Source organism: Symsagittifera roscoffensis, chromosome 7 (genome assembly GCF_963678635.1).
Source record: "Symsagittifera roscoffensis chromosome 7, txSymRosc1.1, whole genome shotgun sequence".
Lineage (NCBI taxonomy): Eukaryota > Metazoa > Xenacoelomorpha > Acoela > Convolutidae > Symsagittifera > Symsagittifera roscoffensis.
Window position 1 is genome coordinate 27,928,338 of NC_087068.1, and position 26,933 is coordinate 27,955,270.

Here is a 26,933-nt window from a genome sequence, read left to right on the forward strand (position 1 = left end):
CAAAGCTCGCAAGCTTGCCTGTGTAATCATCGAATTTATAAATAAGTTACTTTTCTTACCAGGGGGTGTAACGGCTTCAGATTTGATTCGCACCGAATAGAGCAAACAGTTTTTCATGAAAAAAATGCACATAGTTCCTACGTTTTAGAATATATGCTTAAATATATGAACAAAACTTAAACAATGCTAAAATAAATGAATAATTCATGATCTCATCATGATCACTTCAGCTTATAAATATTAAATCAAACAAAATTATTCCATTAAATTCTTTTCTAATATCAACAATGCCTATAAATCATCTCCATTTATGCATCATAAGCAGTACCCGGAGTCTATAAAATCAAAAACAATTTCTCTAGTTCGATGTTTGTAAAAACTTATGATTTTCGTCAAATCTGAACCGAATGCTTCCTTTGCACTCGTCGCCTCCAAACTGTCGGTAAAACTTCTTTGCTTTTTCGTTCCAGTTAACCACCGCCCAGTGCATAGATCTACTACCATGTTCGTCACGTGACTTCTGAATTACAGACGTGAACAGCTTGGTTCCGATGCCCTTGTTTCGATAATCGCTCCTGACGAACAGGTCCTCCAGGTAAGTGTATTTTCCCCACCTAATCAAATTGTTTGGAATTTAAAAAAAATCCAGGAAAGCAAGCAGTATATTTGAAACAACGTAATTTGGTAACTGAGTGTTCCTTGACTTATATCCAATTGTTTTTTTTTGCATGATAAAATAAACCAATAAAATCATCACAACCTAGCGGAAAAAGTCTTAGATTCTGATTATAAAAGATATTTTTCATGAAAAACCCCTGTAAATTAATAATCGACTAAATTTCACACTTAACATCCAAAATTGAATGAGAATAAAAAATATATCGCAGCTAGCGCAGCATTTGTACAAGGAAATAACATATACAACTATAACGAAAAGGAGATCCTTCCAAAACAGCGATGTACTGATGCGATGTCTTGGACGTCACATATCTATAGACTTCACATACCCATACATGAAAATGTTTCAGAGCATCAGCCTATTACCTGGGCAGATGGGGCCTCTAACACCCGGGAGGGTATCCCATCTAGGAGCAGGAAAACTCCGATTTCAATCATCTGCTGCCGGGCGGCCACATGCACTTTGGAACCGGCTAGGGGTCGGCGCCACAACAGAAAGTCCAGGTTTCCCCAGCACCTAACGCTCAGGTTGGAGGTCAGGCAGAGCAACCGCTCCGTTCAAAAATCCGCTTCAACCTCATGGCAAAGTCTTTAACAGAACCCCATATAGGTGGTGCCTGTAGCTATACTAAGCGGAATGCAGATAATGTCTCGATCTTGGCTTCCCCCCGGGTGTGGGAAGAAGGGTCCGGCCATTGCGGCAAATCGTACAAGCCCTCGGTCTCGAGTAAAATCAGAGTTGCCACTTGGAACGTGGGTACCCTGAAAACTAGGAGTGCTGAAGTGCTGGAGACTTTATCGAGGAGAAAACTTGACATTTGCGGTGTCCAAGAGCACAGGTGGAAAGTCGGTGTGGCAGCTAACCAGGCCCGTAGTCTGATAGTCGAGCGCGACAAGTACCGCTTCTACTACTGTTCGAAGGAACCAGGTCTTGGCGGAGCCGATGTGCGCCTTGCCGAATGCTGAGCGGACAAAGTTATTGAAGTGCACCGCATCTCGGACAGAATCATAATACTCAAATTGATGATTGCAAATAGAGTTCTAACGTTTGTCTCAGTTTTGCTTCGCAAGCTAGTCTGCCCGCCGCTGTCAAGGAGCTTTTCTTTGATCAACTGCAACATGCTGTTGCCAAGATTCCAGGTTCTGAGATGCTAATCCCGGTTGGCGTCTGGAATTGGCACGTCGGCCCTGCTGCCGATGGTTACAAAGAGGCACACGGTGGACACGGTTACGGCTGGCGTAAAACAGAAGGCTAACGTATCCTGGATTTTGCTGTTGCCAACGGCCGTCGAGTCGGCACCACCTGGTTGAAGAAGAGAGACCACCACCTCATCTCATACAGCTCGAGTGGCCACGCTACGCAGCTGGAAAACATACTCTATCTTAAGTTCTCTAGCAGTGCCGTTTCTGATGTTAAAGTTATTCCAAACCAGGAATGAGTCCAACATCGTCACCTTGTCGTGTGCGATCTCGCCGTACACTTACCAGGTGCGAACAAGTGCAAGTTCAAACTTCGCATACGCGAATGGAAGCTTGGAGACGAAGCCATAGCCAACTAATTCCAAGATGCTCCTCAGAAACCTGAGATGTCAATTGCTCAGTCTATTAATGACACAACCAGTCATGTTGAGTATGTCTGGTCTCGCCTGAAGTTTCCGACTCTGAAGGTTGCCACTGAAGTATGAGGTCTACGAAAGAACCACAAGTGGAGACCTGAAACTTAGTGGTGGAATGAACAAGTTGACTACGTTGTGCAAGAGAAGCGCGCACGTTTCATGATTTAAAATGCCTTGATGAAGGTAGGTAAGACTGAAGCGCTGAAGGCTTGCGAGTGTTATCTGAAAACAAAGCGCAAGTCAAAACATACTGTTTACCTTGTTAAGTCTGCTGCTGAGAAGGAAGAATTCGCCACAGTGTCTCTAAATGAGAGCAACTGGAGATCTTGGGGTCGAACTGATGAGGCAACTAACAGAAGCTGTTTTCAATCATCGTGTTATCCCCGCCGACTGGGAGGAGAGCTAGATTCTAAACCTCCACAAAGGCAAAGGAGAAGCCCTAAATCGTGGCAACTATCGAGGACTGAAACTCACAGATCAAGTCATGAAGCTGGTAGAACGAGTGCTCGATCCCATCATTCGTAGGATGGTGCATATAGACCAGATGCAGTTTTTGTATGTACCTAGCAGAGGTACCACTAACGACACTTTCACCGTTCGACAGCTACAAGAAAAACACATTGCTGCTAACAGGCCTCTCTAGTTTGCTTTCGTGGATCTCGAGATAGGTTTTGACCGTGTAACCAGGCAGGTACAGCGGTGGTCCCTTCGAAGTATCGGTGTCGAAGAATGGCAGTGCGGAACGTCCAGTGTATGTACTGTAATTTCCGGAGTCGACTTCGAGTAAACGGTCATCACAGCGAAACAAAATTCAAAATGATTATTGGTGTACATCAGGGCTCTGTTCTTAGTCCACTTCTCTTCATCCTCGTCCTAGAGGCCCTCTCACTCCAAGTCAATCAACTTAAAGGCGGAGCTCCTTTTATGTGGATGACTTAGTTATAATGGCAGACACGCTTGATGAATGCATCGCTAGACTCAAGATCCGGAAAACTGGCATGGAGAGTAAAGGTCTGGGAGTCAACAAGAATAAGACAAAGTTTCTGATCTCAGGCATCCGCCTCGATCTCCTCAAGGACTCTGGGAAGTACCATTGCGCTGTCTGTCGTAAAGGTGTTGGAAGCAACTCCATTGCTTGCTTTTAGTGCAAACTGTGGGTTCGCAAGAAAGAAATGCTGCCGAATATCACACCGGCTGGTAGCCAACCCAGAATTTGTTGCCCCAGATGCACTGGATTGTCGCGATTTATCGACGGTCGCCCTTCATCATGACTGATGTAGATGGCATTGCGTGCGCTCATTGTTGAGCCAACTTTCTGCTACCTGGGTGATATTCTCAGTGCGGGTGGGGGCTGTGATAGTGCAATTGCTGCCAGATGTTGCTCAACTTGGTGTAGATTCAGGAAACTACTCCCTATTATAATTTCGCGGCACATCTCTTTTAGTATACGCGGAAACGTGTACTCTTCTTGTGTACGATCAACGATGCTGACCGGAAGTGAAACTTGGGTCCCAACGAATCAGATCTGCAACGACTCCAACGAAATGACCATGCAATGATCCCTTGGATCTGCGGTGTTAAGCCCGGCTCCCTCCACTTCATGCATCAAAATGGCCAGTGAGATGAAGATCTCCTTCATCAAAAGACGTGGGAGACCAAGAAAGACTTGATAAGATTGTGTGAAAAATGATAAAGGAACGTTGCCTTACCCACAATGACCCGCAAGACCGTATTTAACGGAGAGCTGCAGTTCGACAATGCCTGGTGCTGCCAACCCCATCTGATGGGACAGGTAAAACACCATAATCAAAAATCGGATATGACGATGATGATGATAATGGAGAAAACAGTAATCGGAATTAAAACACTTTCTGACATAAAAATGCAAGTTAAATGAAATTCCAAAATGATTCATTGATTCGTAATCTGCTCGTATTGATTCGTAATCCAAATCTTTAAGCAAGGAGCTAAATTGAACGAAAATCAAAAATCTTGACCAGAAAATATCCAGAAGAATTTCATGGATCATAGAAACACCGGGGACTTTCCATGAAACAAAAACTATTTCGAAAACTACCACCTTCCGGTCTTCTTAACACCAGCAGCCGAAAACAATTAAGTGCATTAAACATGTAATTAAAAAATTTGTAAATTGCCATACAGAACTAGCGCAAAACACAGATATTGAATTGAGCAATAACTTGTTTAGCAATAACTTATACCAATTAAGGTGGAAAAATGTGTTCTTTTAAAGTAACAAATCTTTTTACTTGAGTAAAAACTAAGTGACAACAGCTTCATATAATATTAAAACGAATGAGAATCTTTTTGTTAGTCCTATCTCTTTTAGCCTCGCATTTACTTCCTGTTACAATTTATTCTCAAAAGGGGAAATATTCATATCACTTATATCCGCCACTGCAAAAAAACGAACCCCGAAACAAGACAGGAATAAATTAAAACAACAAGGTTGTAAAAAAACCACAAACTTTCATTGAGGCTGTAAAAATTTTCCAATAAAAAACCTAGGCACAAGTTTACTGAGTGTTCGGTAAAAAACAATGCGAAAGGTGGTACAGTGAATTAGAAAAAGGGGCAGACTGAAGATAAACTTCAATTTTTATATGAATATCTTTATCTCTCAATTTTTCAGTCTGGAAGTGAATCGCTTCACAGGACTCTAAAAAGATAGTTATTTCCAACGAAACGAAAAAAAGGCATCAAAAACTTTCTGATTATTTTAGTGTATTACGAACATTCTGAAACCATCTGTAAAAACACGCACATCCCAACAACAAAAACATTTCAGATTCTCATATTTTACGTATAGAACGAGCAATCTTTACATAAATTTAAAAACTGGTGCCTATAATTATAGAAAAGTTAACGGAAAAAACGTCCAAATTATTCAATTATATTGAGATTTTTAATGTCCCATATTTCAGAGTTTTGCATGTTTTCACACAGAGGCGAAGTTGCACTTCGCATACACAAGCTAAAATATGACCGATAACGCTACTGGGAAAAACTGAATGAGTAAAACTTTGTGTCTACAAAATTTCTTAAGTTACGCGTGCCAATTATGAGTCTACATAATTGCTAAGTGACGCTAGCCAATTATGACGCATTAGCAGTACTAGTCAATTTGAAAAAGAACAAAATTACCAAATAACATGCCTCAATTTAGGGAGCGGATCCATTTTAACTAGTCTACAAAAAAGTTCATGAAAAACATCCGACCCTGCCGAACCCTCTTTTTTTGTTGCGGGTCTCCTTCCCAACTCTGCTATTTGAAGCTAAAGTGCTATTTTGAAGCTAAAGTGCTATTTCTAAGATAACAGACTGTTTTAATATTCTTAGCACTGGCTGTACTTAATGGCTGGTTACTGATGCAGATGAAAACAATATTTGCGACTTAGGTCAAACACTTTTACAAACACTTAGGTCAGACAATTTACAAACACTTTGACAATATCTGGAAAGCTGCAAGGTTTTGAGCAGTCATATTTGGCGGCAAAATTCACAACTCCTGAGAGTAACCTGAAAGAGCCTCACTACAGAGATGGTAATTTCAAGTTTTATAAAAAAAATTTATACCCAAGTTCTCTGAAAAATTTAGACAAAATCCTATAAACCGTCATATCTCGAAAACTACAAGATTTTGAGCAGACATATTCAGAGGCAAGATTTGCAACACCATGAGAGTACCCTCACAAATTCCAATAACAGGATTGAGATTTTCAAAGTTTTGGAATTTTTTAACATCTAATTTTTTTTTTGAAAATTTTTTGAAAAAATCATAAATAATGTCATATCTCGAAAACTACAAGGATTTGGTTATTCATATATGGAGGCCAGAATCGCAAAACCTGGGAAAACTGACAACATCCAACTATTGGGTTGCTAATTACAAACTTGCTAAAATAAAAACTGGATTTAAACGGAAAATTCGAAAAAAAACCTTTACCATTGCAATATACGATATAGCTCAAACGTGAAAAAATTCTTTTATTAAAGATGCAAAAAAATACGTTGAAAAAGCTTAAACATGGCGAGCTAGTGAAGCCCGCATTTAAATATATAATAGATAACAGATTTGACAGAAGAAAGTTTAAAAAATTAGGAGTCGAGTAGACAGACATAATCTAATTAATTTAAAAAAGCAGGTATACAGACAGACAGACTTAATTTGGCCTCGAAAAAAATTACTGAAAAATTAACGACCTGGCCGAAAACTAAATGAAAACTTTTTTAAAGCATTGCAATATATGATATAGCTTAAACATGAAAAAATTCTTTCGTTAAACAAGCTAAACTATTTTGCTTAAACATGGGAGATAGCTGTCACTAGCATTTAAATATAGTATAGATAGATTTGGAAATTATTAAGAGAAAAAAAAGATAAATTTAAAATATTTTTTAAATTATCAAAAAAAAAATTGCCCAGCCCTTTTGGGCAAAGAAACCGGCTGTAAATCTAGTATCAAATCGGGCAGCATAACTCATTTTTTGACCCATTTGCACTTTTTCAGAAATTTGACTATGTTCTAATGATGCAAAATTGAGCAACCCAAATCTGCAATCCCATACCCATACTTGAACAGTCAAACGACTCTGCTGTCCGGACACAACGCCTGTTCTTCTGGAAAACTACAGATCCAAACCATCTCTCCCTCAAGAGAACACAGACACATCTTTATTTAAAAAGACATCGCTGCTATTTGTGAGTTCCGAAATACGCCCACTACATTACCATAATCAGGCTAGAATAGTTATAAGACTAACTGGCCTATTTTATGGCTAATCAGCCTATTTTCTGAATGAACGCAGAGAGCACTACGTTCCACACGACATAGCAACGCCATACATAAAACTACAAAAGTTTTTGCAAAGTACGAGCTCATTATTTTTCAGTATGTACAAATCTTTGATCGTATGGACTAAACATAGTAGTCCTTCGAATAAACTTTTAAAATTATCTCAAAGAACAAAATTTTCGGAAAGTCTCTTCAGCAATTTACTCCCTATGTTTGAGACGGAATGGTTCCTTATTTTCGTTTTACAGCTCGGTATTTCAAAACAAACCGATTTCAATGTTCGCGTATATGAGGTAGCTTCTTTTATTCTGAAACTATCCAAACACTCGGTTGAATTAAAGCTTTTTATAGATCGCAAACAAAACTTCAGAAGATCGTAAAAAAACAACTCATAACTTATTAAAACTCTGTTATATCTGAAGTATTCTGAGCTGCTTTCAAATTATCTTTTCGAATATAGCATTCGAGCCTTTTTTTGTAGACGAAAAATGGGACTTAAATTTAAAAAAACTAGTACGACCCTAAAAAAAATCTATACTGAATTACTGGTTTGATATTGTAAAAATAGTATTCGATTGAAACCCTGGCTGGGAAAAACTTTTGCATGTGAGAGATAAATCCACAAAGCCATCCCAATTTGCCTTTTTCAATTTCCTTGCAAAAAAAGCTTACAGTCAACGAACACACCTAAATACTTGCAAAAAAGTTTAGGCTGAAGAGAATTTGCATACTAGAAGCACCGTTTGAGTTTGAAAAATGACAAAACTCGACTTACCGCTATTTCAAATTATTTTACTATAACTTAACCAAATGCAGATGCGGCTGATATCCTGCTCAAATACTTAGAATAAATCATTTTTACCAACATAAGTATCATCTGCAAAAAAAACAGACTTGAGAGTGTTCAACACAGTTCAATTTGGCATATCATTTTGCAAACTAGCAAAAATAATGGTCCAATACCAGACCCTTGTGATAATGCATGAGATGTATCTGACCAATAAAAATAGAATAAATTGAAAAAACGAATTGTTTTCCGTTATTGAGATAGCTTCTAAGCCAATCATTACTATTTCATCGGATGCTATATGAATCAAGTTTAGCTAGTAAAATTTTAAGATCTAAAAAATCAAACGCTTTTTAGAGGTCTAAAAACATGCTATAATTGATTTCATTTTTTCCTAAAAAGTTTTTCAGTCAGTATTACAAGAGAATCCACGGTATTAAAGTGTTGTCTGGAGCCGAATTGTTTTTCAAATTAAATATTGAATTTTCCCAAATAGTTGGAGACGAGAGTGCAGAACTTTATTCGAAAACTTTTCCACATCAATTTAGCAAGGCAACTGCCCTATAATTATTTGCAACTGTTTTTGATACCTCTTTCCAGAATGGCAAAACTTTTGCAGATTTGAGTAGTTCAGGAGATTTACGGCTCTTTGAACTTCTAGAATGATTTATGACTGGCGCTTTTTTGATAACATTAATTCAATTTGAGAAAACTGGATCAACAAGTAAAGTCTTTATTCCGCTGGAAATCTGAAAATTAAATTCCACATTTGAAACTCATTGACCTTTTTCGTGCCATTTGACTTTGGTTAATCGAGGGCGCAATCCGCTTTCCATTTTCAAATGCACTTGAATGGAAATTAACAAGACATCAAAAGACAAACATCAAACTCGGCAAGACTTTGTTCCGGAAAAAAAAGATAACTCATGGCGACCCCATGTCTGTCTATACAAAACATTCCTATATAAGACATAGAGTTCACCGCAACCCACGACCTACAGAATGAAGCAAATGAATCTTGACAAAATGTAAAAAAAAAGTCAATTCAAGATTTGATACGAGCTACTTGGACAAAAGCCAGATTGCAAAAACAATCCATTTCTTCTCTTTTCTATTTTTTATCCCCCATACACGCTTACTTCAGACCGACGAAATCACGCAAGAAGATGAAGGAAAGCTGATAAAATTTAGCAGGATTTTTGTAAGCTTTCCGATAAATTTGAAATATTATACGCAGAGGCGAAGCAGAGCGATGGAATGTCAAGAAAAAACTTTTCAAAAAAATCAGAAGAAAAAGTTGCAAACCTTTTTTAAAACTAAACAAGCAAAAAAATCAGTTTGACTCCAACTGACGTTCTAAACATGCCTGCTATGCAGGAGACACACGATGAAAGTATTTGTAAACAGCACACAGAAGAATAAAACGAATTCAGACTTTTTTCAGATAAGACAAAGATATACAATTACCTAAGACAAAGAACAATTTTAATTCATTTAGCAAGAACCAAACCAAATAAGATTAAACAAAAAACACACTTCACCTCAAAAAATCAAAACGTTTCTACAAACATCAATTTATTGAAATTGATACATTTCAAAAACAATTCAAAATATTTTATTTTTTTTGCTTAGACAAAATAGTGCTCTAAAACAATTGAATCCAACAAAGAGGTAAAAACAAAAAAAAACGACGCTGGCATAGAACAAACAAAACAACGCAATTGAATTGATCTACTGTTGATAAAAAATAAAGGCGTGTCTTTGAACCACTTCAAAAAGATTGAGTAAATAAGAAAATGACAATAAAAAACGTTGAAAACGAATAAAAAGTCGTTTCGTTACTGTCTTAACGCATTTAAACTAGCATAAACTAAGGAATACAACAAGGGTATCAGGAAAGTTAGCAGACGTTCAGCTGAAGTTGACACAGTAAAACAACATAATCATTTAGCAATTTTGAACAAAAATTACCGACAAATTTGAGTTGATTTAATAATGATTTGATAGGACTTCAGGCTTGCTCGGTGTTAATTTTTCAAATGAAATGACTATTTAAAAAAAACGGGCTATAATCTAATGAGAAAAACAGTTAAAGAAAAAAATAAAAAACTGCACAAAAAACGAGCAAAAACTAATGAGCTATTTTATCTGCACCAAAAAGAATGCTAGAAGCACAACCAATCGTACAACCAAAACAACCAAGGTTTGCAACATTTTTGTTACTTAAACTGAAATTTTAAAAATTACGAAAAAAGACAATTTTTTTTTCATTTTATTTAGAGAGACTAGGAAGATGATTTGAAGTTTTCCACAAATTCAACTAACGAATTCAATCACTCTAATATAATACCAAAAAAAATTATTCAAAAAAAATCACTCGGAAACAAGCCGACCTCTTCAACCCCCGAAATTCTACCAAAAATTTTCGAAAGAAATAAATTTTATTAAAAAAACTCTTTAAAAGCATTCGAAGACCATACCTAATATGCAACCACTGTACACTACATTAATCCTAGAGATGAGTGCAGAAGAGATGCTTCCTTTGTGAACAAAGTTCTTTACAGGGAAAAAGTCTAGTAACCGATTGCAAAACCCTTGTTTATCGCGAGGGTAAAAATTAGACATTCTCCGGAAACCGTTCAGTTAAACTAAAAACAATTTAAACTGCTGTAATCAGTATTTTGTGAGCAAAACACAAGTATGCAGTTTGTTTCCATGCTATATTTGAAAAACTAGTGCGATATTTGACAGAGGCGAAGCTGTGCTTCGCATACACTAGCGAGAGCACGACCAAAAAGCAGCTCCATCAAATGAAAATAAAAGTAGAAATAAGTCTCGAATTAACAAAAACTGGACTACGAGTAGGATTCGAATCTGCGACCTACTGCAATCAAGAGATTTTGAGTTTCACGCGATATCCCCTCAGCCACGCCAGCTTAACAATCGATAAAGACTAGTCACGAATATATCAGCTACATATGCTAAGAAATTGCCAAGCCATTCAGCAAAAGTGACACCAAATACAAATACTCAATTTTGCAAATAATAATTATTTGAAATATAAAATACTGAGGGCATCCACACTAACTTTGCATGAAACAAATCGCAAAGCATAAAGCTACATTATGTATAAATTATGCAGTTCAAAAATTGCGAGATATATTGAGTTGGAAAATTTAGTATTGAGTTTTTAGTATTGTGATGTTGTTTGAAACAAATAGCTTTTTTCGGTTCAGTTGATGAATTAAAAACGCATCAACTGTGTTTATTTATTTTTATTCGAATGCCATAGCACATGCTATCAAAAAGCTGTAAAGGTGCCCTAAAAGTGGCACCAATATTTGCGACTTAGGTAGGAAAAAAAGAAGGTTCGTACTAATGCACTAGCTTCGCAAGTTCAAAAAGTTAGCGCAATATTGAAAACACTAGTGCAATAATTGAAACACTAGTTCAATACTTGAAAAAATAGTGCAATATTTGAAACAATGTAAAATACTTGAAACAATAGCACAATATCTTTCATAAAAAAAAAATGAAACAAAACGAAATAGAAAGTTAAAACCATAGACAACAGAAGGTTGGAAAAATGTAAGAGAACAAGAAAACAGATTAAAATTGATTGAAACATTATTTCTGGACAATTTGTGAAGAGAAAAATAAATCAAGTTGAAATTTCTTTCAATATATCATCTTTGAATTTTAAGAACAGTTTATGAGGGACAATTTTAAAATAAAAATTACCCAATTGAAGAAAACTGGATCAACGGTTAAATTTTCTATTCGACTGGAAAATCTGAAAATTAAAATCCTCTTCCGAAACTAGAAGCTCAAATTACTCAAGTTTTTGAAGATAAACTTGAACTGAGCTCAAAAGGCCATACATACTTAGGTTCATTCATAAATGCAGCAATATGTTCGAATGCTTTCTGTAGTTATTAAAGAATTTAGAACTTTTTCCTGAATAAAAAAGATTAACAGAACAATCCCTCCCCCCCCCCCCCCGTAAGTGACCTACCATAGAATGGCCTCCCCACGCATATATTACTTCTGAAAATCAATGCTGCATAAAACATTTATTTCACACAAACGCGCAAATAAAATTGGTTTCCACAATTTTCATGTGCAATTGCATGTTGTTAGTTACTTATATTAATGTTTTAAATCATTTTTTTTGTCAATAAAACTAATAATTTTGAATAAATCTAGGCTATAGTCAGAGTTAGTTCATGAAAAATCCGTGTCTTCATACCAGCTAAGCAACAGCTTGAATTGTATCTCGAAATTTGTGCACATCTCGACACTGCGTGTCCCGATTTGTTCAAACTATGCAAAATATATCTGTTGCTTATCTACTACAAAGGTGTTGATTGATTTTGACAGCAGGACGGTGGTCAGTGGTCATGGAAGTTGAAAACCGCTAACGTATGTGGTGGGGGAAGACCTAAGACAGTTATCCCCCGCAGACTCGCAGTTGACACTAGACCTATCAAAACTGTGCAATAAAAGACAAAGAGGTTGAAGCAATTGGGCGATAAGTTTTCTAGTACACTCTTTGGACAAGAAAAATGAAAACATCGACATTTATACGACCATGGACAATTGAAGATGACCGTTGAAAAATTATGCAAATTGAGCTAACAGAGAGATTCATACAATTTATACAGAGGCGAAGTTGCACTTCGCATACACAAGCTAAAATATGACCGATAACGCTACGGGGAAAAATTGAATGAGTAAAACTTTGTGTCTACAAAATTTCATAAGTTACGCTCGCCAATTATGAGTCTACATAATTAGCAAGTGACGCAAACCAATTACAACGCATTAGCAGTACCAGTCAATTTGAAAAAAAAAGAACTTATCAACTAACTTGCCTCAATTTATAGAGCAGTAATAACATGAAAAAATTAGATGTAGAAAAAATAAAATGATTTTTTTTTAATTTGAGATTTTTTGTGAAAATCATCCCCCCACACACCACATTAAGTACATAGTGATCAACTTCGCCCCTAGTAAAAAATCAATTATGGCAAATAAGCTTCCTTCAATCAATTTGCAACGATTTCTTTGACGGATTATATCTCCGCTTACGCGTTAACAGCGCAAAATATATCGCGCGTTAATTATCCCAAATGGCAATTTTTAAACCCCCACAGGTGAAATATTTTTTCCAAATTTAAGCTCAGGACAACAATATTTTTGAATGATAAAAAAAATCTCGTCAAAAATGGCTAGTTAAAAAGTCGAAATTTGTCTGAAGAAAAAAACCACCCTGAGCCCAAATATTCCGTTACTTTCGTTACGAAAGTCGGAACAAAAATAGTCTGTGTTAAAATCCTTAGAATTAGCTGTATTTAATAGTTGGTTATTGGTCAAAATGAATACTTTCAAAATGAACACATTTTATCGCAACAATATTTGCGATTTAGGTTGAAAAAAAAGATAGTTCATACTATAAAACAAGCATTGCTGGTGTAAAGAGCGCTCAAAATACGAAAACTTGAACGCCAAACTTGAAATTACATTTTCGATACCTGAGACAAAATCCGATAGAGAAAATAGTATATCCAGCAGTGAACCAATCCCCACTTTCCAACTTAACCTCATACAAGAATGCATAATAAACCGGAGGCGAAGTTTGGAACCCATCTTTGACCAACATCTGTTCTGTCACGTGGTGCAGGTGAAGCATGTTTTCAAATGCGCCCAATTCGAGTATCAAATCTCTCAATAGGTTACAATCTTCAACTTTTGCGTCCCTTATTCTAAACTCGCCCATTTTTCTACAACTGAAATCACAATTTATCAGAAGATTCCAAATAAGTCAAACAACTTAAGAGCACAAAAAAATCAATCTCAAAACAAAGTCAAAGGGATGATCACATCACTTCAGATACTGCAATAACACGACACTAATAAGTCTGCATATTTGAGGGCGAAACTCAAGGCTGGAACGAAATTCATCAAATACCCCAAAAATGAATTTTTCAGGCCAGATACAACTTAGGCCAAAGAAAAATTGACGACAAATCAATTGTCAAACTGATGAATTTTTGATTATATCAGTCTAGCCTTCTATAAAAACTGATTGACCAGGAGATAGTGAAAAAATTTGGGATGAGACGGCTTAGGGGATCACAGGTTTAGAAGCAACCATTAGGGCTAGGAAAAATGTTAGAAAAGGTTAAATAAATTTATGTTAATCAACTTTGGACTAAATGTTGTTCATTTTGGCACAAGCTTGTTCTTCACACCTTGCATCGCGAAAAGACGCATTAAATCGTAAAACTAAGCACAAGTCACAAAAAATGTATGCAGTGTAGGGGGAAAGGTGAAACACAAAATGCACTTCGTACACACCTAAGAAAAATTGCTAAGAAAAAACCAAAATAAGTCAAATGAAAAAAATTTGAAAGTACGGATCTCCGGGTAATAAAGCACCTGTCTTCCTTCCAAAAGTAAATAAACTAGATGTTCTAATACAATTTCAGACACTTCGCAATGGTAAAAAATGCAAATCAAACAAATTAAGCCCAATATAATAGGCGTTTTTGAACACGCACTATTCAAGGATCACACTCGCCAGTTTGTGAAATGGATAAATAACAATCGAAATAAAATAAGGAAGAACCATCTACGATACGAGCTAACATTTTTCAACATGTTCAGACACTTGTTACTTCCAAACTTAAGCAAAGGGCAGAAAAACTGTCATAAAAAACCAGAACATAAGTAATATTCATAAAATTTTTCGAACTGTTGAAACTTTAAAATACTTCGAGAAAATTCACGGCTTTAAGTCCCTAAATTTACGATTCGGCTCCCTACACAGCAAATAAAACACATGGCATTAATTCGCTCGCAAAGGAAATTGAGCAAAAATCAAGCACAGAAAAAATGAACTCGTACTATAAAACAGAGTGTTGCAAAAAAGTCAATGAACGTACGAAACAGGGAAATTTCAGATGTTTTTCGAAAAAAAACTTCGTTTTTCGAACTTCAAAGAAAAAATATATGACATTAAAGCTCTAAATTTCAAGAACAATATATAATTCGCACATTTTTGATAAAATTATTTCATTTTAAGAAACGTGTAGTGTTAGGTAAAGTTTTCATTCCGCTGTGAAATCTAAAAAACAAAACTCCACATTCGAAACTAGAAAATGATCACGTTTTTCCCCTCTTTTGTATTTGGAGAGCGAATTTTACATACCTTTTAGGAAAAGGAACTGAATTGAACTTAAAATGTGCACATATACCCAAAGGCAATCATAAGTGCATTAAATTCTATGAATGCACTTTCTGTGGTTATTTATTTTAAAAAAACCCAAAAAAAATCATCACGACCTGGATGAAAGTTTGAACTACGTTCATCGACTCTTAAACAGACCTCTGCTTGCGCTAAGAACCGATCATTACCCACACGGTTTCAATTTCTGTACAGAGGCGAAGCTGCGCTTCGCAAACACGTGAAAGAAAGTGGCAGAAAGATACAGTAGGTTTAAAATGCACAATAAATTAGCATGTAATAATATGGAATGTAAGAAACTAAAGGCGACCACAATAACTTTGAATTAGTAAATTAGAATGTATTTAACCAAACTGCGAATAACTTATGTATTTCCAAAATATCGCGAGTTATATTGAGTTGGAAAATTTCTGTAACCGACACACATACTTTTGTTCGGTTCATTGGATGAAAAAGCATCAACTACGCTAACTTATTATTAACAAAATGTCAAGGTTTTTTCAACTGTTAATGCTGTCTACTTCTTCAAAAGTGCCCCCCCCCCCCCCCCCCAAATAGCCTTTTCACATTGGCAAAAATGTCACCAAAAATGGTACTTTTATTTGCGACTTAGGATTAATATTCGAATAAATTATTATAATATTTATTGTTTTTTTTCTGGCGGGGAAAGTTGACGTGATTTCTGAGAAAAGTATATAACCTTCTTTCAAAGATCAGCATTGGCAGCCAGTTCGATGAAACCCAGTCAGGAAAACTCAAACCAGTTCGATGAAATCCAGTCGTTAAATTTCAAACAATTAAAAACAGGTCACAGTTCAACTGACCTGAGCGAAAACCCGACTATATAAATAGCTGAACCAACAACGACCCAGTCAAAATCTTCGCTCGATTTCACTTCTGCTATCAGTGCTTCAAACAGGGACGGGCACCGAACATATTTGTCATTGAATACTCGCTGGGGAGTCATGTGGTTCAAGTGACCCATCTTCTCAAATTCTGCCAATTGAGCTGTGAGATCAGATAGTGATGTGCAGTCACTTTGATTCATTGGACGGATTCTTAACTCAGAATTTCCAAAATCTGCTTCGTCTATTTTGGACATTTCTTACTGCAAATAAAAATCCTTTTCCGCAATAAACAAACTTCTTCAGCTCTATTCAAGTAGACTGAAAGGGTAGAAGCTCAGACTTAGGCTCACCAGTAATATGTAGTACTATGTGATGAAAAATGGCATGTGACAATAACCGAAATGCAAACACATTTTGTCTTCATTTATAACCTCGTAAAATCAATGATAATATTGTATAATTGATGATAATATCCGGAGAGAGGAAACGCTCTCATAACTCAGATTTTAGGTGTGTTTTTACCTGATTTTCACGGAAAATATATATACATATTTTAAAACAAAGAATTGGTTCATTATGATCATTTATCCACTAGAAAAAAGATCTACATACAAGCAGTTCAACTCTTCGCGGAAAGCCACTTTTGAACCCTTGATTAGTACCTACAGGCGTTTTTGGGTTGTTTCTATGGTTTGAAGATTGCTTCACACTTATGCAACGATCACAGATCATAGAAGACCTCGAATGTGAGAGGCCATCTTTTGGCTCAAACGCGAAGACTAGCCGTTTTTCACTAACGATCCAAATCTTAAATCTTGAAAACCCTTCATCTTGGGTCAATTACACAACTATATTTTTGTGCACTTTCTTCCTTGTCTAGGAAAACTGAAAAGTTAGACTAACATGTAAATTAGTTAAATTTTCGGCAGATAGAAGCTACGTCTAATAAAAATAGGCAATTTACATTTTTACATTATTTCACAAATCAACAGATGACATTCTTATCATATTTTTTTGGGTTGATGACTTATTTCAGCCCGGCTGAATTTAGTTTCGCTTTGCTGGTCGACAACTTCAGATCGAAAGTGCACAGAAACTCGGCTTCAATTCGGCAACTCGCTCGTCGGTGCAACTCCGACCAGGACTTATTCGCCGAATCCACAACTTTGTCGACTTTTTCTGAGAAGTCGTTTTCTGATATTGAGCTCGGTAGTCCGTGATTAGCCAGTTTAATAGTTGATCTGTTCTCTTGACTGAGATTCTTCACGACATGCAGAGCTTTCTTTTTGGCATCGAGCACAGCCGCTGAGCTTACTTCGCTGCTAAAACAACCAAGATTTAATTTATGTACTAAGTCATTAATTATAATGTACATGATCATATCCTCTTACTCCGTCAACATCTTTTTGAGAGTTGAAAAATAGCAGATGGCTCACAATACAATTTGACATTGTAACCCAGGCAGCAATCAACAAACCTTATTTCGAAAAGTACTTTGAAGAAATGAACACTCCGAATATTCAACACTACAAATTGAAATCCTTAAAAAATGAATGTGCGATCTCAAAAAAATGAAACAACTCTAGTATCGGTTCACTTATTTTTCGTATAGTGAACTGCAGCTCAATCGTAGATAACCTGTAGCTCGAATTATCGTGCCATACAACAAAAGCCACAGAGCCGAAAATTTGATTGGTAAATAAAAAAAAAACATAACCCTAATTTTTTTTAAAAGTTTATCTCGCGTGAAGTGTAATTTGAGAAAAACCTGTCGATAACTAAATAAATACGTTTTTGTGGATAAATTAATATTGAAACAAAATGTATCAAGCTGTAACTGAGCAGTCATTACTTGGATGGAAGATTGCTGGGCCGGAAAAAAACATTTTGAGCTATAAAAATTTGGAAACTTCTAAATTTGACGCCCCAACCGAATCAAAAATGCATAAAAATATAATTTTGTCCTTGAAACGACGTATCACGAGTCAACTAAAACGACATAACACAAGCCGAAACCATTTAAGTCGAAGAAACCCTGAGCGAAAAAAGGGGAAAACATCTTCGAATTATCTTCCAACATCGGAAGAGTCTCTACGACCAAGGTCACTGTGCACAGTAATATACTCAGAGAGGAAGCTGAGCTTCGCACTACTTGCGATACAACTATATTTATCAAATAGAAGATAGTTGTGAAAAAACTTGCCCAAACAACAGAATGCAAAATCCGCATCGAACTAAATTAATCAGGCGGCGACAAATCCGAAAATACCTGAGGAAAAACTCTTTTAACCAAAATTGTTTTAAATTCAAACCTAATTAAAAAAAACTTTACTTCCCCTCTCACTCATAACACATGAAAGGACACAAAAAATTTTCGCGCAACAAACGACGCAAAAAGAGGCTACTAAGTCGATATAAAACAAACCGAAACCTATCAAGCTGAAAAAAAAAAACATTAATAAAATCAACAAACCGAGTGGTAAAAACTAACTTAAAAATTTCAGAGATGAGCAAAAAATAGGTCGTTAAACAGTATGCCGAAATAATTTGGGCCGAAGAAAGTTTCTAAGCAAAAAAAGGGAAAACGATGTCAAGGTAAGTAAAATTACAAATTGCAGGAATAAATCAAACAGTAAAAGCAGCATTATAGAAAAATCCACGCAGCAAAAAAGAAAACGATTCCAAGATGCCGCAACTATGCGAACGAAAGATAAGCACACAAATAATCGGCCGCCAATTTTAGTAGAAACAGAATAATTCCTGTATGAAAAAAAATAGTTCCTGGTCAGATTCGAACCCAGGACCTTTGCGACCCAGGCGTATTCGTTACCTCCACGCTAAGTAGACCGCGAAAATTTGATTTAAAACCGCGAAGTTAGAAAATTTGATTTAATTGTGAAGCAAGTCACCACTAGAGATGAGCCAGTCCAGAAGCCCATATGAGATAAGTCCTGTGAACAAAGTTATTTACGGGAAAAAGTTTAGAACCCGATCACAATAATCTTGGCTCAAGGGTATTTACACAGAGGCGAAGCGGAGCGTCGCATTGCAAGCATAGCATTGACAAAACGAAAGCACAGAAATGCAAACAATCAAACAGAAACTAAGACGGAAATAACTAGTCGGAAATTATACCGAACAGACAGTTGGAAAAAGTCAATGAAAGCAAGTCAACTGATTTTTCTTCTAAAAACTTGAACTTTCGAATTTCAAAGAAACAATATATACCCTTGAAGCTCTTTGAATTTCGAGAACAGTTTATGATCGGTGCTTTTTTGATAAAGTCACCTATTTTGAGAAAGCTGGATCAATAAATAAATTTTTAGTTCCGCTCGGAAATCTGATTACTTAAATCCACTTTCAAAATTAACAAGAAAGACTGTTAACAAGAAAACGAACTGAACTTAAACAGAAATCAAAAGACAAGCCGGAAAAATCTAAAATGAGCGCAAAAACGTTTTTTTTTTACTAAAAAAAAAAATCATCGCGACAGTTATAAGAGTCTAAACTATGTTCATCGACTGTAAAAACTGAAAAAAATCTAAACCTTTAGTGCAGAAAAATGAAAAGTTAAATTTCAATAAATAAGTTTCTAGTATTTACCGAGCACACAATAAGCCAATGATACTTAATTAGAAACCCCAAGAGAAAACAAAAAATCCAAGCAAAATTGATGTCCTGAAAAAAATTAAATTTAAAAATTCTTGCTGGTAAATTGTTAAGACAATAGGAGAACTGTCTATTAAAGTGAGAAGTGTCTAAAACATAGTCCCTTGATTTAGAAATTAAGGCGACAGAAAAAAGCAGACGAATGAAAGTCCGAAAATTCAATTTTTCTTCAAAAAAAACTTTATTTTCATACCTACTGAAGAAAATCACTGTCCGGCCGGGACTCAAACCCCAGACCTTTATCTCCAGACCAGAAAGGAATGAACCTAGAAGTTGTTCTAGGCTCTCACAGATTTATTTTAAAAAATGGTTACAGGAAAAAATTATTTTCCTTCAATAACCTTCAAAGTACGAGCTAAGTGTACTAAGGCGCCAAAAATAAACAAACAGACGACATTCGAAAAAAACTGGTCCCAGCCGGACTCCAAATGCAAGCCTTTGTCAACTCACACTTCCGTATTTTCCACGCCAAATGCGCTGAATAATTAACGGCATTTGAACTTATTATGAAGCAAATTTAACAGAGAGGCGAAGCTGAGCTTCGCAAAGCAAATTAGGAAAAGACTAAAAATACACCTTGAAAAAAAATGTTATTGAGATTAGGAATATCACTATCTCACATCTGCTCCACGAACGCTTGTAATTTTACTAACACTAGCCAACAATATAGCAGCTACAGTTTCTATCAAATTGCTAATGTTGTGCAGCAAAAATTCGACCAAAAAATAAACTAATTGAATGTTCCGGATTTGAATAGCCGACCTGTTATTTAGCAGTTTCACGTCCTCAAATCTGCGCCACAGTAGCTTAAAAGTAAAAGATTTGCCCAGCTAATCCTGGAACTACTTGTTCTAATATTTTTAATCAAATTGTACTGATACGGAAAAGCGTAAACTTTCAAAATTTCCAAAAAATCGATTTTGCTCTAAACCGTAGAGTTTCTCTGCTTTAGTAGGGGATTATCCACTTATTTAAAAAACTACTACTCGCCTCTTCAATTGAAGCCTTTATCTCAGATTTGGCTGAGTAGTTTTCGAAAAAGAAGTGAAAAGATTCCGAAAATTTGACTTTTCCAAAATCCATAAATTTTTCTCATATACAACAAGGTAATACCCTCTGCTTACCACACCCTAATTTTTAGATTGAAGATTTCTGCAACCTAATTTTTTAGATTGAAACCTTGATATCAGATATAGCTAGTAGTTTTCGAGAATAGTGACAAAAATTCTTTAAAAAAATTTGGAAAGGAATTTTCACGAAGTCCATATCAGCTTTTCAAGAACAAAACAGGGTAAAATAGATTATGCAGAAAAAAATTTAAGCACCACGTTAGTTTTAATGAACTATCAACCTCAGAATCAGCAGGTTATTTTTTTTGAAAAAAAAACTTTCAAAAATCGCGCTAAATTTCAAAAAAAAAATGGACATTGTCTAAGGTCATATTTTTTTTTCAAAACGCAGGGCATGGCTGCTTGCGCAGGTAAGAGTCGCATAACTGATGTTTCTTACTCGCTTAAACCCTTAATCTCCGATTTGGCAGGGTAGTTTTTGAGAACCGTGAAAAAGTTTCTAAAATTAACCAAAACGTCAAAAGGTTTTTTTTCTGCCAAATTTAGGGAAGAGCCGCTTGAATAATTTGTTCTTTTTTTTGAAATATTTCAGATTTATGCATTTAAAACTTGGGAAAACGAAAAAAAAATCCACAAATATTCGACAAATCCCCCTACTAAAACTTTCGAAGGCCATAAAAAGTGAGGTAAAATGAAAAGAGACTATCAAAATATACAGGCACATAAAAGAGCAGCTGCGTCGCAAATTTTCCACAGCGTCGCAAAAAAAATGAAAAATATCAAATCCCATACATTTTAAAAATAGATCTTTTTTTCAAACAGGACCTAACACTGGCCAAAATTAAAGCAGCAACATATGCCATTGAATTATTCATGCTTAAATAAGCTTAAATATGATTAAATTGAAATATATCAAAAGAGCCACCACGAATGGAGCACACTTTTATTTGCGACTTAGCTTAGCAAAAAAATCTTCGTAATAAAACACTACGCTTCACTTCTGTAAATACGTGTAATTTTTCCACGTGCGAATTCTGTGACCAAAGTTGTTTACGGGAAAAAGTGTAATACCCAGTTGCAATAACCTTTACTTTTAGCAAGCGTAAAGATATAACTCAATATTTTATTCGCTCTCATCAGTTCGATTTATTGTTTACACATAGGCGAAGCTGAGCTTCGCACCACTTGATCGAAAATTTCAACAACAAAAAACAAGATCTATCGATATGAATAAAGCTATTGTTGACACAAAAACATGCCAAAACAACTGAATGTGGAATTAGCAAGCGGTAACAAACCCGAAAAATTACCAAGCGATAACAAAGCCAAAAAACCTCAGCAGAAACCCTTTAAGCCGAAATAAAAACTCAAGACAAGACTTTGTTAAAAACTCCCCCTCATCCTCAAAACACGAGCAAAAAAATTTACTACTCGACAAATGAAATCATATGAGGCCACTTAGCCAATATAGTATAGCCCGAAACCTATCAAGCAGAAAATAAAGTAAAATAAAAACAGCCTAAAAATGAACATTTAGACAATTCAACACATTTTTATCGAAAAAATTCACAACTTTTAATAATAAAAAGTTCTTTAGTCCCCTAGCCCTCAAAATTGACATACACGCACATACGAACTTTTTTCGCTCGTCGAAAGACGCAATATGAAGCCATTAGGTCGATTTGAGATATGCCGAAACCTATCGAGCCGAAAAAAGTTGTCATGAAAAACTATGATTTATATCAAGATTTTTAACATTTTGTGCGATCAAAATTAGGTGACCAAGCCGATGAAATATCATTTGGGCAGAATAAAATTTTTCAGTAAAAAAAACAAAAAAATACATGAGTACATGAGTGCAAAGTTAAAAAATTACAAACAGCAGAAGTAAATCAAAACAACAATACAAACAACTACAATGTACCTTGCGTACAGCAAAAAAAAACAATTCTACGATGTGGCAACTAAGCCGACAAAATAAAAAGAAGCAAACAAAAGACGAAAATTTTACCTTTGCCGTTTCAGGCGTATTCGCTACCTCCAGACCAAGTGTGCCAGAGACGCATAGAAAATTGAACTTATTATGAACTGAACCTAAATTTACCATATCTAATTCTGATCATTCTGTGAACGAAGTTATTTACGGGAAAAAAAAGTCTAGTACCCGATTGCAATACCTTTGCTAATCGCAAGGGTAATAATATAATCTATGTTCCACGAAATATACTTGATATCATCACCACCTATTGTAACATGTGGCCTCCCATTGCTTACCGTACTTTCTGCATTAGTTCGTTCGAGTGTGAGAAGACGAGGGGAGAGGAGACACTCACGAAGTCGGGCCCCACTTTCTCCATCAACACATTGTGCACATCACTCGCCCTTCCCACTAGACTACCACCACCTTCACCGCCCACTGAAAAAAGGGAAACCACAGGGTTTTCAACAATACATTGTACATCAGAAACTTCAAAAAAAGTTAGAACTATTGCCTACCTCAGAGCAAATTAGCAGCTTATCGAGTGTAATATCATTTTAACGTTTTTTCTTGTTTTACTAGAAGCAGCTTTTCCGGCTTTTCGTGTTTGACTAGAAATTGCAGTTGAGATTTAGTGCTAAAGACCCTTACCCGAAGAGCTGCTTCGCCTCATCTTCACCCAAAATTCACTCTTGAAGATATACTGTGTTTCTGGTTTGTCTTTCGAGGTAACAGATGTAGGTTGCAACATATGCGTAATTTCGATGTCCGACTCCTGAAACACCACATTCAGACTAGCTTTGGAAGCAATAAAATAACAGAAATGTTTATATTCACAAACAAACTTACGTTTAATTTGTGCACGAAATCATTTATAAAAAGTTCCTTTTTTACTAACCCTACAGAAGAAGTTAGCGAGAACTTGCTTAACGTAATCCTCTCTTCTGATCACACTGTCTTTCGCCTCCTGGGCTGTCATTTTCGGCTTACATTCCAGTACAATCTGCATGTCGCACACATCGGGCTCCAACACTCGCACAGCTCGTCCACTTACCACAATAGAATTAGACTTCTTTCCCGAGGAATCGAAATAGTCAGCCATGTTCAGATTTGAAGTGGTGTATACTCTAGCAGGTTGCAACGCTAGAGAGCTTAAGCTAGGCTCTTTCATCTAACGCTCTGAAGAGAAATTCACAAATAAATAATGATGTATAGATGTTTAAATGAATGGAAATTCACAGATAAACAATGATGAAATATTCAGATATTATAATATGTACAACGCGTCAATTTTATAGAAACCCGAATTCTTGAAAAGAGGCCAGCACCAAGCGATGTCGGTATTTGATGATGAAGATTGCGCTTCCGAAAAAAGTTTTAAAGAATAACTAAGGATACAGGGACAGAGAAAAAGATAGACAAACAGGTGATTCGCGAAAAAAATATATTTGGTTCAAAAAAGTAGCCGCCACTGTATGAATTTAATCGATTGGATTACCAGCTTTATAGTAAATTTGAATTGTAAAAATAACATCAACGGATGACAAGAGTCAAGAAACGGTTGAAGAATGGAATGGTAAGTTTAGGATCGACAACACTGAAGAAGAAACCTATTGCGTTTAAAGTACAGATACAAATATAATTGAATTGCAGTTGCTTTTAAGCTTCGAAAGTTGTTTATGCACTTTTAGATGCTTCAAAAAAGAGATGCGCCGAAAACGCTTAAAAGATAATCTGCAGTAGTTGACGCTCGATATGCTTTTATTGAGCTCAACAAGAATGAAGTCACAGTACAAATAAACTATGCCACTATGGATTGTCAAGGCTCTGCTTTCCAGTTATCTTACATGATGTCAAAAGATAAGATCGCATACAGCAAACGATTCGGAGAAAAATTAATCTGGGGAACCAAAAAAAAATTACAAAAAAATGTGCATGTTATTCTTAAACAGGGGCACAACAGCGGTCATTGGTCATTTGTCATAAAAAGTGCTATAAATAGAAAGAAAAAATTTGTCCGCGGAACCTTGGGAGAACACCAGATCTAAAATCTTGTAATTTTTCCATTAAGCAAACTATTACATGGAAAAGGCGGAGCGAAAGTTCGTACTAGTCACAATACAGGAAGACAAAACAAAGGAAATGAAAAAAGGACCGAATAGACACATTTTTTCAGTTTTTGAAACAATTATGGTTTAGCCTAATTGTTGTGATGAATTAATTAAATAGAAGACTACGGTCTCAACCTGCTAATAAATTGTTGTTTAGCATGCTACACGCCGCCCACAGAAATCGAGGTAGTATTAACCGGTGGAAGTCACTCACAGTTCCCACGGCACTTCTCGTTGTCAGTGTATCTTTTCTCCGTATCCAAAATCGAGGCACAAACTTCCTCTCAGTTGAGAACCCTTTTAATCAAAATTTTGAAGTACAAAGCCTCGCCCAATGGTCTCACTTTGCTTCTTTTTTATCATTTGTACGTTGTACACTGGACCAATAAGAAGCAAACACAGGTCGTTCTCACTACTTATCGTCCTCAGCGGGGACATCGAAATGAACCCGCCCGCCTATTACACACACTTGAAGATTCTGCAACAAAGCTATTACGAAGTTTCAATGATGAGCGTGTTGTCATACAATCGAATGCGGATGGTTACATTCGCCATGTAGTGGCATAGGATCTACACGACGTTGGAATTCTGGCTTCTTCTGAAAATCTTACACCAGAGCACAACCCACGCCCCCTGTTGCCGAGGAAAATGAAGCCACTTCCAGGCTAAGACACTCTATGGTCGACTTGTCTGTTTCGGTTAGCACACTGAAATCACACTTGCGATACGCCAGCAACCACACCATCAGCAACTGGCAACCTCATGCCATCCCTGCATGAAGTGTTTGAAAGCCGTATTACCATCCGTTACGTGCCTATCTCCCTCCGAAACGAGCAGGCTATCTTAATGGAAGTGGTAATGGTTTGCTGAGTCAACAACCCTTCCGACATCAACGCATGTTCCTTATGCTATCAAAAAGCGTTCTCGCAGCACCGGAACGTGTCTGTCAAGCAAGTTTACTACGAAAACCTGAAAAAGATTTGCTCGAAGGCAATCATTTCAACCTATGACTGGAAGGCACTGCAACTGACAAATCCAGCTCTAAGAAAAACCCAGGCAAACGTTCAACGAAGAGTCACCTTGCACGCGTCAAGGAGCTAGCCGAATTGGGTCAGTACGGACGCGCTGCGAAAACCCTTGTATCGAAGGGTCAAGCAGCTGCCACGGTGTGTAAATTCAAAGAGCTCTCCACCCGGCATCAACAAAACCAACTTGCGAAAAGAACTTACTGCCAGCTTACTAGTTTGAAAAAAAAAAAAACAGCCGTTTTGTCGCCCTTTCCTAGGGGCACTTCATTAGGCCCATCCCGTTGGTTTCCAGATCCCTTCTCAACGCCACCTTTCGCCCACTACTACCGATGCAGCACCGAAGACAACCACCCTTACGTCTCTAATCAACCTTCTCACAGCCGGCAATGCACCCGCATTTTATGGCCCTTTGCTTTGTAGGACAAATCTGACTGATTGCACTAGAGAAAAAAAGACAACGGGAAATGTCCTATTGTAGCCGGTGAAATTCTTAGAAAACTGACTTCAAAGTGTCTAGCTGGACGTTGCCACTTAAGGTATTGTTCTGAGCTGCAAAGCGACAATGGACGACTTACCGGACGATCCCAGAACAATGCACTATCGCTTCTCCCAAATGAGATCCCTCGTAGCTAACCACGCTGCTTCGAAGTTACGGGAGCTCCGATAGGTAGCGCCGGTTTTGCTTCTCAATCTATACAGCAAAGGGTGGAAGAATCACAAGAACTAATTGAAAAACTGAACGAGCTGGACGACCCGAAAATAAGTTCGGCCTTCTTCGCACTTGACTTTTGACATCTAAGCTGACATACTCCCTCAGAACCGAATGACGAATTCAACGACGTCCTCAAACTTTTAGGAAACAGTTTGAGGGACGCCTCCTCCCTGCTTATTGGTCCTTCCTTATCTCGCCTGGCTGCAGGAGTCCTTTCAGGGGCGGATTCAGGGGGGGGGGGGGGGGGGGGGGCGGACGCCTTCCCCCCTCAGGGATTTGAACCCCTGCCGACCCAAAGGGTCCCCCCTTTGTACTATTTTGAGATATCCATTTTTGGTGACGGACCCTAAAAGTTTCTTAAGGCGCCAAT

At 36.8% G+C, this 26,933-nt stretch overlaps 2 protein-coding genes across 3 annotated transcripts; both read right to left on the reverse strand.

The window, feature by feature from the left end:
* Nucleotides 1-250: 250 nt before the first annotated feature.
* LOC134851551 (thialysine N-epsilon-acetyltransferase-like) lies at nucleotides 251-16,259 on the reverse strand. Of its 2 annotated transcripts, none has more exons than XM_063867682.1 (2): nucleotides 15,972-16,259; nucleotides 251-614 (listed from the first exon to the last, which is right to left on the reverse strand). In XM_063867682.1, the coding sequence occupies exons 1-2, from the start codon at nucleotides 16,247-16,249 to the stop codon at nucleotides 359-361; spliced, it is 534 nt and encodes a 177-aa protein (XP_063723752.1). In that variant the 5' UTR covers nucleotides 16,250-16,259; the 3' UTR covers nucleotides 251-358. The 2 variants fall into 2 exon arrangements, with proteins under 2 accessions (XP_063723752.1, XP_063723753.1); XM_063867683.1 differs by lacking the exon at nucleotides 15,972-16,259 and adding an exon at nucleotides 13,433-13,683.
* A 627-nt stretch (nucleotides 16,260-16,886) lies between these two features.
* LOC134851484 (uncharacterized) lies at nucleotides 16,887-23,945 on the reverse strand. Its single transcript, XM_063867600.1, has 4 exons — nucleotides 23,611-23,945; nucleotides 23,364-23,487; nucleotides 23,009-23,150; nucleotides 16,887-17,317 (listed from the first exon to the last, which is right to left on the reverse strand). The coding sequence occupies exons 1-4, from the start codon at nucleotides 23,881-23,883 to the stop codon at nucleotides 17,023-17,025; spliced, it is 834 nt and encodes a 277-aa protein (XP_063723670.1). The 5' UTR covers nucleotides 23,884-23,945; the 3' UTR covers nucleotides 16,887-17,022.
* Between the last annotated feature and the right edge of the window lie 2,988 nt (nucleotides 23,946-26,933).